This window comes from Pituophis catenifer, unplaced genomic scaffold, assembly GCF_029215685.1.
Source record: "Pituophis catenifer annectens isolate HBS135680 unplaced genomic scaffold, rPitCat1.0.hap2 SCAF_17, whole genome shotgun sequence".
In the NCBI taxonomy this organism is placed as follows: domain Eukaryota; kingdom Metazoa; phylum Chordata; class Lepidosauria; order Squamata; family Colubridae; genus Pituophis; species Pituophis catenifer.
In genome coordinates, this window is record NW_027256897.1 from 12,284,916 (window position 1) to 12,300,126 (window position 15,211).

At 46.1% G+C, this 15,211-nt stretch overlaps 1 protein-coding gene across 1 annotated transcript in view; it reads right to left on the reverse strand.

The window, feature by feature from the left end:
* SNAPC4 (small nuclear RNA activating complex polypeptide 4) overlaps positions 1-15,211 on the reverse strand; it is a 36,334-nt gene that overhangs the window by 17,710 nt on the left and 3,413 nt on the right. Inside the window, exons 5-13 of the mRNA XM_070955515.1 lie at positions 9,926-10,004; positions 8,033-8,114; positions 6,270-6,374; positions 4,825-4,897; positions 4,522-4,686; positions 4,127-4,274; positions 2,406-2,512; positions 1,150-1,244; positions 359-453 (exon numbers count right to left, since the gene is read on the reverse strand). Of these exons, the coding sequence (XP_070811616.1) occupies positions 359-453; positions 1,150-1,244; positions 2,406-2,512; positions 4,127-4,274; positions 4,522-4,686; positions 4,825-4,897; positions 6,270-6,374; positions 8,033-8,114; positions 9,926-10,004 (949 nt within the window). The remainder of the gene's footprint in view (positions 1-358; positions 454-1,149; positions 1,245-2,405; positions 2,513-4,126; positions 4,275-4,521; positions 4,687-4,824; positions 4,898-6,269; positions 6,375-8,032; positions 8,115-9,925; positions 10,005-15,211) is intronic.

The window sequence follows — 15,211 nt, forward strand, 5'->3', positions numbered from 1 at the left end:
GCGCCGGTCGCAGAAGCCTTTAGCCAGCTTTCTGCTACCCGTGTAAAAATCAAAACAATGGAAAGTGCATCAGGTTTTAGAATGGAATAGAGCCCGGAAGGGACCTTGGAGGTCATATAGTCCAACCCCCAACCTTTCTGATTGACAAGCTCAGCGGCCAGCCAGAGGTGGCATTTGCTGGTTCTCTGAACTATTCAAAATTTCCGCTACCGGTTCTCCAGAGCCTGTCCGAACCTGCTGAATTTCACCCCTGCTCTAGGGCCTGCTGAACCCCCCTCCCCCCCCGAACAGGGCAAAGGCACAGGCCTCAAGCTTCTCCCCAAACCCCAGTCTTGGTCAGGAAACCTCCCCCCCTTACCCCTGCCGTATTTTTCAGTCAGTTCAATCAGTTTCTTTTCCTCCTCTTCGCTCCATTTCCCCTTCTTTATGTCATAGTGCAAGGAATGCAAGTACCTGCAATCATAGGTGGAGAGGAAAGAAAAGGTATTACTCAACCCCATTCATTTAACAACCGTCAGAAAGTTCCTCCTCATTTCCAGGCTGAATTTCTCCTTCACCAGTTTCCATCCATTGTTCCTTGTCTGGCCTTCAGGTGCTTTGGAGAATAGCTTGGCCCCAGGTGTGGCCAAATATTTTTTTTAAAAAAACTTTTAAAAGCATTTTTTCTACAAGCTCTTCGGCCTGAAGAGGTTGTAGGAAAAAAAAATGCTTTTAAAAGGCTCTGACGATCCCAGCTGAGTTGCCTGATCGTCAGAGGCTTTTGTTTTCTTTTAAAAGCATTTTTTTTTTTTTGCTTTTAAAAGAAAAAAAAAGCCTCTGACGATCAGGCAACTCAGCTGGGATCGTCAGAGCCTTTTAAAAGCATTTTTTCGGCAGAAGAAAAAATGTTTTTAAAAGTAAAAAAAAAAAAGCTTCTGATGATCGCGCGGCTCAGCTGGGCATGGCGGGGGGGGCAGGGACTTTTGCTACCAGTTCTCCGAACCACCCGCCACCATCGCTATCGGATCGGGCGATCCAGTCCGAACCGGGAGCATTTCACCCCTGCTTGATCCCTTCCTCTCTCTGTGGCAGCCCCTTAGGTATTGGATGTAACACAGGGCAGGCAGAGTAGCAACCCTCCAACAGCCAAAGTGCTCAGGTGGGACCTACCTGTCTCGACACTGCAGATCGTTCCTGCCAGGCACTTCCGCCCGGATTTTATACCAGTCCCGCTCTCCGTACTTTTCCACGGCTTTCAGGAGTAACTGGAAGAATAAGGAAAAAGGGGGAGGGGGGGCAGGTGAATATGTGCTGCCGGCGGAGGAAGAGAGGTGGTCCTGCCCTCCTTCAAACAGCAGCAACTGAGGGAATCAAAAGGGAGCTTGGGCAAAAATACACAGTTGGCTAGAAAAGATATCAGGGAAACATGTACTGAATTTTTCAGAGTTTAAGACACACCTTAGCTTTTTGGGAGGAAAATAAGAAAAAAGCTGATTGGCGGGTGGATCGGCCTTCCGGAATACCCCCAATCAGCTGTTCTCAAACGTGAATTTTAGCAACAGGTTCCTTGGTTGTGAGCTCTGTGCCTTGCTTTTTTTTTTTTTTTTTTTGCCTCTGAAACTTCTGAAACTGTTTCAGAAAAAACTTTTTTTCCTGCCTCTGGAAGCCTCCGAAACAGAGCTTCAGAAAAAAAGCCTCTGAAACATCCTTTCAGAGGTTTTTTTTCTGAAGCTCTGTTTGGAGGCTTTTTTCTAAAGCTTTGTTTCTGAGGCTTTTTTTCTGAAGCTTCGTTTCTGAGGCTTTTTTCAGCCTCTGAAACCTCCGTTTGAGAGGCTAGGCAGGGCTACATTCGGAGTATAAGACTCACCCAGATTTTCACCCTCTTTTTGGGGGGAAAAAGGGGCATCTTATACTCCAAAAAATACAGTAGATTTTAAAAACCTGAATTGTTTGTATTAGGGATGATAACAGAAAAATTTGATAAGAAAAGTATCTATTTAATATTACATGTCTTAACAGCAGCAAGGATTATCTTCACACAATATTGGAAAGATGAAGGAACACCTCAAGGTGAAGAGATAATTAAGAAGATACTAGACTGTGCAGAAATGGATAGAGATTGAAAATCAAGCAGAAAGAAGACATGGAATATTATCAAACATGGAACTTATTTTACCAGTGGTTGGAAAAATGGGGTGGAGGTTAAGAATGTAGTATGTATTGTTAAGCAAATTAAATACTCAGACAACACAATGTTTATTAAACACTAAGAAATGTAATTAATAGAAAATTAATAAAATGTATTAAAGAAAGAAAGAAAAGGGAGCTGGTGGAGATGCCCACATGGTGCTACAGAGCAATTTTCCCAGGGGAGTTAGCTGACAGGTGTTTGTTGAGCCTCCCTACGGAAAAGGGCCCTTACTTACAGCATCCTCCTTTGGCGTCCAGGCGCCTCGCTTTAAGTTGGGGTCCACTCGCTTGGTCCATCGGTAGATCAGCTGGGCAGAGTCCCTCCCCTCCATGTAGTATGCCACTGTGGAACAGGCAACAGTTGGAGTCAGCATTTTGCTGGACCAGAAAATCTCTGTGGCTTGATCGTCGCTTATGTGCAGCACTGGAGCAGCTGCTTTGCTCCCTCCCGCAGAAGAGGGCTTCCCCGCCTTACCTGAACCAGGCGCCTCTCAAGATCAGCTGCTCCAACATCTCAAGCCTGGGCACCTAAATTCCTCGCATCTTTGGCTTTCAAATACCCACCGGGGACATTTTGGAAGGATATACAAGAATCTAGACCAGTGTTACCCAATTTTAGCCATGTGAAGATGTGTAGACTTCAGCTCCCAAAATTCCCCAACCAACTTGGCTTCTTGGGGAATTCTGGGACCTGGAAGTCCACACTTCTGGGAGGGAGAGACTGGAATGTGTATTCCAGACGATAACAAGAAACAGTCTCATGGGAACCAAGGACATACCAGCAGGTGTCTGCCAGAGTCGTGGAGATTTTCCCATAACACCTGGACACCTAATTGGACAATGTGACCTGCACTGATGAAGGGAGGGAGGATTCTATACTTTAATTATACTGAACTGTCCGGGAATTAGCCAGAGTTGGTTTTGCTTTCATTCTGTGCCAAAATGATGTACTTTAATAAAGTTTTGCATTATTTATTTATTTATTTTATCAAATTTATATGCCGTCCTTCTTCCGTAGGACTCGGGGCGGCTCACAGAATAGAAACAACATAACAATAAAATAGTGCTAAAACAAGCCAATTTAAAATCCCCAGACAATTAAAACCTCGTGGCAGATCAGGGAATTTGCTGAAAAAGCCATGTCTTCAGGTCGGCACGGAAAATGCAGAGGTCAGGGGCCATCCGGAGGCTGGTGGGTAACCCATTCCAGAGGGTCGGTGCAACCACAGAGAATGCCCTCATCCTGGGGGCCGCCAGCCGACATTGTCTGGCCGACAGCACCCGGAGGAGAGCAGTCCTATGTGAGCGCACTGGGCGGTGGGAGGCTAGTAGGAGGTGGTCTTGCAAGTACCCCGGGCTCATGCCACGAAGGGCTTTATAGGTAAGTACCAGCACCTTGAAGCGGATCCGAAGAGCCACCGGCAGCCAGTGCAGCTCGTGCAGGAGAGGTGTTACACGGGAGTAATGGGAAGCTCCCGTAACAACCCGCGCAGCCGCATTCTGGGCCAGCTGGAGCCTCCGGGTGCACCCCAAAGGCAGACCCATGTAGAGGACATTGCAGTAATCCAGCCGAGAAATAATGAGAGCATGAGTGACTGTACGGAGGGCATCCCTGTCTAGGAAAGGGCGCAACTGGCGCACCAGGCGAACCTGTGCAAAAGCCCCCCTGGTCACGGTCATCAGACGATCCACCAAGGACAGCCGTGAATCAAGGAGGATGCCAAGATTACGAACCCTTTCAGAGGGAGTAAGCAATTCCCCCCCCCCATCCGAAGTGATGGGGATACTAGATCATGAGATTCCGGTATCCACAGCCACTCAGTCTTGGAGGGGTTGAGTCTGAGCCTGTTCCTGCCCATCCAGACCCATTAAGTGCTTGCTTGGTTGGGTTTGTCAACCAAGGGAACCTTGACAGCGGGTGCTACAATCAGGACCCTCTCCCAGGGAGGTGGCTTACTTTTCCGGTAAGGAATGTGATTCCCAACTCGCATTTCCTGCACGAGCTGCCTGAGCATCTGGTCTTCTTCGGGGCTCCATTCGCTCCGTTTGAAATCTTTATTGTAGGACTGGAACTTCTGGAGGCACTGAAAGGCTGTGCGCTGCGTCTGGGGAAGGAGTAGAAGCAGCGGGTTGGGTGGGGAATGGCAGGCCAGAAAGGGGGAGAAATGGGGGAGGTAGAGGAGGTCAGAGCTGCTGCACACATGTGCATTTATTTCATTGGTTCACATGGACACCAGCGCGCGCTCATATTTGCGAACCGGTAGGGAAGGTAAGTGAATCCCACCTCTGCCCCCAGCCCTCGAGTTTGACACCCCTGTTCTACCGCATCCTGGCTAGAGTCGCTGGCTTTACCCCCAGCTCTTGGGCGACCGCTTCCCAATGCAGACCGCCGTGCTGGACAGCGATTTCCTTCAGCTTCTCGATCTCCTCCTCATCCCATTCCTTCTTGTTGATGTTGGGATGCTCACAATTTTGCCAGTATTTCCTCAGCTCTTTGGCATTGCGTGTTCCTTCAAACTAGGGAGGATGCAAGATGGAATAAATGGTCATCAATTTACATTTACAGGGGAAATTTCATTTCCAGGCTAAATTTCGCTCCACTGTTCCCGCAGAAGATTTTGGAGGCACAAGGCAGAGCGACTGGGGTGGACTCACATTGATGTTGGAAATCTTGTCCCAGTCATGCTCATCATGTCTGTTTCCCAGCAAAGCTTCTTCTGGCAACACACTACATCCAGAGGAAACACAGCCTTTCAGGTTTCGAGGTCGTCTCAAATATATTGCATTTCAAACAAAGTCTTTGAAGAAAACCTCCCATTTATTAAGCACGACATTCTAATTCTGACTCCATCGCAGCCAACACTGACTTCCAGACCCAAAATCCTCCCTTTCCGTTCCCCATTCCCCTGCACTCATTGGCCATCTTCCAAGTCATTCTACCCCTAATCTACTGCTCCAACTCAAAGGAATTTCCCCCCTCCCATCCCATCTCCTAGGGGATATTATCTCCAGGGAAAATAAGTAGGTGAAAAGTAAAACGTCCCTTTCCAGACGCCTCCGCTTCTCCTTCTTATGTCAGAACTAGAGTAAATGCAGCTTGAAGTGCCAACACAACCGTAGTTAGAAAAGCATTTATGCTGTTTTCTTTAAGCAGCCACTTGGGAGAAGGCAGATTTTTGCAGTCATCTCCCCTCGTCTTAAATGTTGCTGCACCAGTTTCAGCTCCGTTTTGCTTATTAACCTACGGACAGTCCATGACTTACAGTTGCTTAGCTACTGCAGGTCAAAATTACAACAGACCTACCTTGGCTTGTGACCTGGATTCGAATTTCTGACACAAGTTCGGCCACGTGAGCCGAACTTCGATCTTCGATCCCCTGCAACGCGGCCACAATCACAGCCATTTGCAGGGTCCTGCGGTCAGTGGTGGGCTTCAAAAATTTTAGCACGGGGTTCTCTGCCTGGTTGCTGGGTGGGCGTGGCCATGGTGGGCGTGGCCTAGTCAGCCTCCTGCACCATGGCTGGGGGGGGAGGCTTTTTGCTCTCCCCAGGCTCTGGAGGTTTTTCTCAAGCCTCCAGAAGGGCGAAAATGGCCTCCCCAGGCTCCAGAGGCCTGAAATGGGGCCATTTTTGGCTTTCCTAAACTTTGGGAAGGCCCATTTTTCGCCCTCCCCGAGCTTCCACACACACCCTGCACTTACCTGCATCCAAAACGGGCCGCAGGTTGGGGCAGAGTGGGCAGGGAGGGGCCAGCCAGGAGTAGGTTTTTGGGGGTTCTCCGAACTGCACAGAACATTAGCTAGAGGTTCTCCCGAATCCCTGCGAACCCCCAGCAGCCTACCCCTGCCTGCACTAACATGGCCGTGTTTTACAACTGGTAAACTGGTAGTGGCGGCTGCTGGAAGCTCCGCCCACCTGCCCGGACATAATCACATCCTGTTTTTGACGCTCGGCGGATGCACGGAAGGACCGCGTGCGCTCACATTTGCAAACCGGTAAGTGAATACTACCTCTGGCTCTCGCTCACATCTGTTTCAGGGACACAAGCAGTCAATAGAAGACGACCTTGGCCATTTTGGAGTTCGAGCTGTGAGTCTTACTTGATTTCACTTATTTCACGTTCCGTTTCCTGGATCTGCTTCGCCAAGATCTGCTTTTCCATCTCATCTTTAGATTTCTCTCGTTTTTCATTCAGATAATCCACCCTGTTGAAACAATGAGAAGAGATCTATGCAGAGACACACACACAAAAAAAACCAGAGATGGGAACAACTCCCTGCAACAAGCTGGATGATATGAGCGGCCTCGTCCTTTCGCATTTTTCCAGTCGTACTACGAAATTATCTCAAGAGGTACAGCCGCAGCCTTGGGGGCAGGACTCAAGCATGCCCAGGCCAATTCTAGAGGCGCCTTAATTTGTGTCTTGAACAGCTTGGAGAACAGGAAACATTTACCTGAAGCTTTAAAGCCGGATAATCTATGCAGCAACGAAGAAACAAAGATTTTCACCCCAAGGCTGAAAAATTCTCACCCTCCAAAGTATAAGCGATGGCATTGTATAAATCTCCCTCTTAATTCAGGGGTGTCAAACTCGATTTCATTGAGGGCCGCATCAGAGTTGTGTTTGAGGTTAGGGGGGGGCTGGGGTGGGTGTGGCCAGCTTGACATCACTCATGTCTGAGGTGCCTGTGTGGCCCAAGAGCTCTGCCAGTGAAAACAGGCTCTCGAGCTCCATTTTCGGCTGCGACAGCCTCCTGCAACCCTCTGCCAGCGAAAACAGAGCTGGGAGGGCTCCGTTTTCGCTGGCAGAGGCACTGCAGCCTGGTCCTTCACTGTTTCCAGAGAGGCCCTGTGGGCCAGATCCAGCCCCGGGGTCTTGAGTTTGACACCCCTGTGCTATGGGAAAAACCTCGTCCCAGAAGAATGCCCTGAAATGGGAACATGCTTTGGGAATTCCCTAGGGGCCACTTAGATCCCAAGGATGGCACCTCAACCGACGGGACCCGAGGTGGCCCCAACACACAAGCTGAGCTAAAATGTGTTTGCGTGCCTTGTGGTTCAGCATCCAGTGAGTGTTGTGGCTCCGTTACCTGAGCCTGTGTCATCGGCAGGAGAGGACTCCAAGAGTGAAGGAGAGGAGTTGGCAAGGCCTCCCTCTCCTGGACCCTCCTCTCTGGCAATGCCTTCGATGTCCGCCGAAGGGCAAGAGATAGGGCCAGGGCCAAGCACGTCCACGCAGCCACAGGTGGACAGTAATGAGGGAGATGAGTCTTGGCTGGATCCACGCCAGCGTCGCAGAGATAAGCGCGCACAACAGAAGAAAAGGCGTGCCCAAGATTAGGCTGAGTCACTGGACCACACCCCACAGGATATAAAAGGGAGCGTGGTGGCCAGTCAAACCTTGTGATGAACAAAGCTGAAAGCTTCCACGCCATTCTGTATTGCCAGACTTTTTGCTATAGACTTTGCTGGATTATCTCTGGACTTGATTGACTCCGTAATTATTGAGCTGTTTCTTTTGATGTACCAGGAGTGGGAAGAAGTTATCTCTCCTCTTCGTAAATAATAAACTCTTGGCAGGCAGCCACTAGGTTGTTGCCAAGTTCCGTTATCATAAGGAAAAGGATTTTGCCGACTGGTTTGGTCTTTAACTCTTCAACGTCTGTTGGTGTGTGTGCGTGTGGTTGGGGACAGAACAGTGAGAAGCATTCCGTGGCAGATGTGAGGAACGCATTATTTGGGTGTGACGTTACGAAAAGCCCCAAATTGATTGAGAAGAAAGTGTGGATTGTTCCAGTCAATGGGACTACAAGGGTTTTTTTTTTCCCCCTCCTGTTTCTTACCAGAAGCCAAGGGAACTTACTTGAGCAGCTTTGGCTGCAGCAGATGCTGTAAGCGGTCGCTCACGACGGCCTGTTGCAGGAGCAGCTTCTCCCGGCTCTTCCCTGGGGAAGGAGAGATCAGGGTCGGGGTTCAGGAAAGTGGCATTCAACGCTCAATGGATCAAACTCAGGATGGAATTCTCAGTCTGGGGGAGGGACGAGGGAAGGCTAGCTTCGAATGTTGTGAATTCCTTGTCAGGGAAAGAGGTAGCCCAGTCTCCCGGCCAGGACTTCACAGGCAGTTTGCAAGGGAATCAAGGAATAGCAATAGCACTTAAGTCTTATATACCGCTTCACGGTGCTTTTACAGCCCTCTCTAAGCAGTTTACAGAGTCAGCCTCTTGCCCCCAACAATCTGGGTCCTCATTTTACCCACCTTGGAAGGATGGAAGCCTGAGTCAATCGTGAGCCAGTGAGAATCAAACTGCTGGCAGCGGGCAGAATTAACCTGCAATACTGCATTCTAACCACCACACCATAGATGGATGGAAGGAAGGCAGGCAATAGCAATAGCACTTGGACTTATATACCGCTTCATAGTGCTTTTACAGCCCTCTCTAAAGCAGTTAAACAGAATCAGCCTATGGCCCCCAACTATCTGGGTCCTCATTTTAGTGACTTCGGAAGGATGGAAGGCTGAGTCAACCTTGAGCCGATGAGAATCGAACTGTTGGCAGCAGGCAGAATTAGCCGGGCAATGTAATGAATTGTATGAACATGTAAAAGCAAGATAGAAAGAAATGTAGTAAGAAAAACGGGGAGAAAGGAGGCACAAAATGAATTAATATAAACGTACGAAATTTGGAAAGGACGTTGTAACAAATTAAATGAAAATATAAAGATGCGATAGAAATACAGTAAGACGATGGAGGAGGAAGTAGAGGACACAAAATATGTACTCAGATGACACTCTGAATGATTAATGATGCATTGTTTGTTTGTTTAAAAAATAATAAAAAACTTTTTACAAAAAAAAAAAGAATTAGCCTGCAATTCTAACCACTGCGCCACTGCGGCTCTTAATCCCTGTGCAATGCACTTGGAGGTAGTGTCTAGGTAATCCTCAACTTAAAACTGTTTGTTTAGCGACTGTTCAAAGTTACAGTGTGTTCTGACCCAGCTACGGACTCCAAAGAACACAGCACACACAAAGTCTAAACAAAGCTTATTTTACTCAAATAACTCAGTCTTTTGCAAATGCAGGCTTGTTAATAAACTTTCTTAACAGCCTGCAAGAATCCACAGATAAGGTAATCGCAGTCTTACTAGGGTTGGCAGAAAGCCCAGAAGCAATGTTGCAGAGAATCCAAACGCGAAGGAGAGCGAACTAAAGTTGTTCCCTACAGCTTGCTGCAATCAGCGTTCCTCCTTAAATAGGCTAAGGGAGTGGCCAATTAGCCCCAAGCCTTATTCTCGAGGAGACTTCCTCCTGAGGAGCCACTCCTGCATTTTGGCAGCTCTGCATGCCTAGGCATTGAGAAGAGGCTCCGCCGCTTCATCCTCTTCACTTAAAGGAGCTTCTGGAGGTTCTGAAGGCCCTGGCTGAATCCCTGCCTCTGGCACCACATCTTCTCCAGCCTCCTCACTGTCCGACTCGAGCGCCAGCTGCACAGGCTGCTGGAACAGCACCACACCAGCCTCCTCCTCATCGGAATCAGCTACAATCCGCGCAGGCTGCTGGCGGGTCACAACACAGTGGAACTACAAAATGTAACTTAAAACTGGTCCTTGCACTTCCATCCCCAGTCACGTTATCTGTGTTCAGATGCTTGGCAGCCAACATACATTTACCACGGTTACAACATGCTAGGGTCATCCGTGAGGAGCTACATCCTCTTCCCCAACGAACGGTCCCCTTTACCGTAGCCTCTTACATTTGATAGTGACCAGCTCCTCGAAAGACTTGATGCCTTGCCTCGCCTTTTCTCGAGTGTCGTCGTTGGCAGGAGGGCCCTGGGGACGAAATCCGACATTTTTATTGCACTTCCCGTTTCAATCCCTGCCATAAGACAACTGCCTTCCCTGGGGACTTCTGGAACGAAGGGGAGACTCTGCTCAAGGGATTTCAGGAAAAGCATATTGAGATCGCAGGAGAGAGACAGCCGAATTCTGTCAGGAGGGACATCTGGCTGAAATCTTTCTCCCTGCCTTGACAATAACTGAGCACTACCACATGGAAACAACAGTGTTGTGGCTCCGTTACCTGAGCCTGTGTTATCGGAGGGAGAAGGCTCCGAACATGAAGAAGAGTTGGCCAGCCCTCCCTCTCCAGGACCCTCCTCTCTGGCAATGCCTCAGGTGTCTCCTGAAGAAGAGATTGGCCAGGAGCCAGGTATCTCCTCGCAGTCGGACAGTGATGGAGATAAGTCTTGGCTGGATCCACGCCAGCGTCGAAGAGACAGGCGTGCGCGGCAGAAGAGGAGGCGTGCCAGAGATTAGGCTGAGTCACTGGACCACACCCCACAGGGGATAAAAGGGGGTGAGGTGGCCATTCAGACTCTGTGACGGACAAAACTAACTACTAGCGAGTCACATTGTATCTTTGAAACAGCGTTATCTGCCTTGGATTTAATACGGACTGGACTTGACAATTCTTGAACTGTGTGTATCTTGTTTAGGTTTATCTGTCGGAGGAACAACCCCTCCCTCTATGAGTAAAGTTCTTGGCAAGCAGCTACTGGGTTGCTGCCAAGCCTCTTATCGGAAGAATTTGTTGTCTGCCAGTTTTATTTAACCCTTGGCTATCTGTTTGTGTGTGTGTGTGAGATGGGAACAGAACAAACAGAGAATAACAACAACAAAGCTGACATTCATATGAAGGGAGAAGCAAACCAGGGAAATCAGAAATTGCTAAAGTCTATAATATGCGCAGTTCCATTTGGCAGGCACACTCTGAGGCTGGGAAGCCTGCACAGCGCGGGCGAGTGGGACCCCTGCTAACACCAACCCGGACATGCAACCACCTGCCTGGCGCACCGTCTGGTTGCTCATGGCTGCAACAGGACAGGCAAAGCAGGTGGCAGGGTGTGGGTGACCTGGTTGCGGAGGCCCTGAGGTGCGCAGGTGCAGGCCGTGGGGCACCTCCACTCCCCCCCCCCATCCAGGGGTGAGTTGCTCCTGGTTCACACTGGTTCGCAAGAACCGATAGTAAAAATTTGTAGTAGTTCCGAGAAACGGTAATAACATTGGCTGGCCACGCCTCCGAACCGTTCCCCAGCCCGGTTGCCGCTCGCTTACCCTGCCCACCTCATCAGAGGTTTTTAAAATTATTTTTAAAAGCATTTTTTCTACAACCTCTTTGGCTGAAAAAATGCTTTTAAAAGTTGAAAAAAAAAAAGCCTCTGATGATCGCGCGGCTCAGCTGGGCTCGTCGGAGGCTTTTCAAAGCATTTTTTCTACAACCTCTTCAGCCGAAGAGGTTGTAGGAAAAAAAAATGCTCCAGGCATCGGGCGCACTCTGCCTTTTTGCAGAGCTAGGCGCTGGAACCGGATTAATCAACGAATCTAACAGATGGATTTATTAAAAAAGATGAGACTTGGAATTGGGACCCTAAATTGCAAGTATCCCTAATGAATTTATAAGCATTTCAGAGTGAAAGAGAAAAAAGAGAAAAAAATTTTAAAAGGGCGATCGCTGAGGCTTGGGAAGTAGAAGAAAGCTGAAAGTAAGAGTCCTTCCATAACAGATACAAAGTAGCGGTATATATAGTGCTGGCTACAACTTGGAAGAAAATTAGTTATTTTAAGTTCCTCTCTTCTTGGGGATTTGTACTTGTTCTTGTTTGGAGAAAAAAAAAAAGTTTGCTGGCAGGATGGCGTTACTAATAAAGCCTGATAGACAAGAAGGGCGGGGGGTGCTCCCCCACTCACAACTGTTTGAACAAGCTCTGAGCTTACAGACTCTGCAGAATGGTTCTAATTTAAAAGAATTTATTCAGGAGGAAATGGCAAAATATTATGAGACCAGAAATTTGAAAAATTAAGGCAGGAAATTAAAGAAATGATACAACTAAAGTATGATAATTTGCAACAAAAGATTGTGACAGTGACTAATGGTTTTTCAGAAATTGTTATAAAGTTGGATACAAATATTAAATTGCTAGAGTCTAAAATGGAGAAAATTGATGATAAGATTTATAATTTGGACAATAAAATATTAAAATTGAAAAGGATTTAATAAATATTCAAGACAATAGTTCAGAAGTAAAGTCTAAAGAGGAAGCTGGTCACGAGACTTATAATGCAGAAGATATAAAGCAAGGAATTGAAAGAGAGGTTGTAACGATGCAATACAGGATTACAGAATTTGCGATCAGAATCAGAGGCTTGCAGGAAAATAACAGTGATGATCTAAGAAAAACATCCGCTCAAGTTTTGGCTGGGATCTTAAAGGTTCATCCTGAGGAGGTATTCTGTAAAATTGATAAGGCATATAGAGTAAATTCTTGGATTGCTAAGCAAAGGCAACTGCCTAGAGACGTGGTGATTTATTTTATAGATAAAGAAATAAGAAATGATATTGTGAAAAATCTTTTAATTCTATTCTACAACTGCATGGGAGAAAAATTTGGATATATAAAGAATTGCCGCCTAAGATGTTAAGAGATAGAAAGAAATTTGGACTTTTGGTGACTGAGTTAAGGAAACAAAATATTTCATTCAGGTGGGATGTCCCAGTGGGTATAATACTGAGATATCAAGGAGTAAGATATCAGTTAAATACTGTTGAAAAAGCGGAAGAATTTTACTACAAGGTCCTTAAAAAGCAAAATCAACAAGAGACAGAACTTCAAGAAAAGCAGAAGGAGATGGAAGTAATGAAGAAACAACTAGTTATACAGGTTTCCACAGATGAGCCGCTTTCGGATTCTTTCCCAGCGGTCTCAGCTGGATTATTTAATATAAGAGAGGCGGTTCCGGACCCTAATGCAATGATGTATCAAGCCACAAATCAGCATGGAAGTCAATCAGTTGACATACAATTTACAGAACCAGAAAGATTTCAGCCACAAAAGCAAAACCAACGAGGTCAAGTTATAGATCAGCATGAAAACCAAATAGTCGATACACAATCTACAGAAAGGAATGTAGGGTGGAGATCCAACCCACAAAAAGTCAAGAAAAGAAGAAGTAGGTCCCACAAAAACAAAAACTTTTAAATTAAACAACAGTGTAATGCCAGTTACATATGAGAGGACTGAATATATGAAAAGATAATGGGCAAAGTATTGGTTTTTTTATCCTGAGGAGAGTGACAGATCTCTGCAGTGTTGAAATCTTTGGGATGTGAAAAAGGCCTTAAATCGAATGGTTGGAAATATCTTGTTTGTTTTTTGGATTTCTTGATAAATATATTACGTGTATGCTGAGTTACATGGCAAGAGATTTACTGGATTGGGGCACGCAGAAGATCTGGTTGTTACCCTATTATGGTGGTTGGAATTAATAATCTGGATACAAGACACCTCTATAGACATTATATGGAATATAAATATAAAGTCACTCGGGTGGTTGTTGTGTTCTTTTTTTTCTTTTTGCAATATGAAGATATTTGTTACTGATGGGGGCAAATGGTGATTGAAGATACTGAGAATACTGTTGGAATTAGGATGCGATGTTACCCTAACGTGGGCAATGGAGTTTATCATCCAGTTGAAAGACATTACAGAAGATATTATATGGATTACAAGTCTAAAGTTTTTTTTTCTTTTAGGATTTTATTTACATAAGGGAATATTTTTCTAGTGGGGTGGGCAGAAGAATAAAGTTATTAACAACAATTATGGTAGTTTTGTAGGAAAGTGGGTGGAGATAGGTTAGGTTATTGATTGTTTAGTTTAAAAAAAAAGGGATATTATGTTTAAATGTGAATATATGTAAAAGATTTGAGCTAAGAGACATAATGATGCGGGGGAAGGAAATGGGTAACTGAACTGAATAAATGTTAAATTAGGACTTATTGTATAGTCTTATAGTGGAAGTATGTTCTGAAATGTTATATCGCATGGGGGGTAGTAAAAGGGTAGATCATGAGTGGAAATCGTTAAATTGGGAGATATAATAACATTATTATGTTAAATTAGGAGTTATTAGATAATGTTATAATAGAATGTCACTTTGAAATGTATATTATAGTATAGGATAAGGGGGATATAATCGTTAAATTGGGAGATATAATAACATTATTATGTTAAATTAGGAGTTATTAGACAATGTTATAATAGAATGTCACTTTGAAATGTATATTATAGTATAGTATAAGGGGGATATGATAATTTTACTAGAAAGAAAGGGTCAGCATATGGAGATGGAGTAAGTGGATGGTAAAGTATGATATAATCTGTTATGAATTTGGGTTTTATTATGAAGAAGTCAAAGGGGAAGGGGAGGGGGAGGGGGGTTAGGGTGGAGGGGGGGGGAAAGGGGGAAAAATTTGTATTTGAAAAACTTTTTCAATTAATAAAAAAAAAAAAGCCTCTGGCGATTTCAGCTGAGTTGCCTGATCAGCAGAGGCTTTTCAAAGCATTGTTTTCTGCAACCTCTTAAGGTTGTAGAAAAAATGCTTTTAAAAGTTTAAAAAAAAAAAAAAAGTTGGCCACGCTCACCCAGTCACATTACCCTCCTACCAAGCCATGCCCACAAAATAAGCCACGCCCACAGAACCAGTAGTAAAAAAAAATTAGAACCCACCCCTGCCCCCATCTGCCTCGCCTCACATCATGGCGCCTATCCTGTTGCAGGCACGAGCAACCAGGTGGCGGGACGGAGTGAGCAGACTCTTAACTGGGGCTTATTTTGGGAGTAGGGCTTTAGGCGTATGCTAAAAATATGCTAGGGTTTATTTTCTGGTTGGGTCTATTTTCAGGGGAACATGGTAGTGGGCCGCAGCCTGGGGGTTGGGGACCCCTGGTTTGCAAGACCCGGTTACCTGAGGGACTACCTGTCTCCCATTGTATCTGCCTAGCCACTCTGATTTTGCAGGGTGGGCATCCTCTGTATTCCTACAATTGTTTTCTATTGGGACCCTGCTCTACAGCATCACCTGCCTTTTAGAATGAGTTTTCCATCCCGAGATCCCAACAGTCCTCACTGTTGTTCAGCAGAGCTGTGAAGACCTGGGTCTTTTCCCAGGCCTTGGCTGAATGAGAGGGACACCCCTC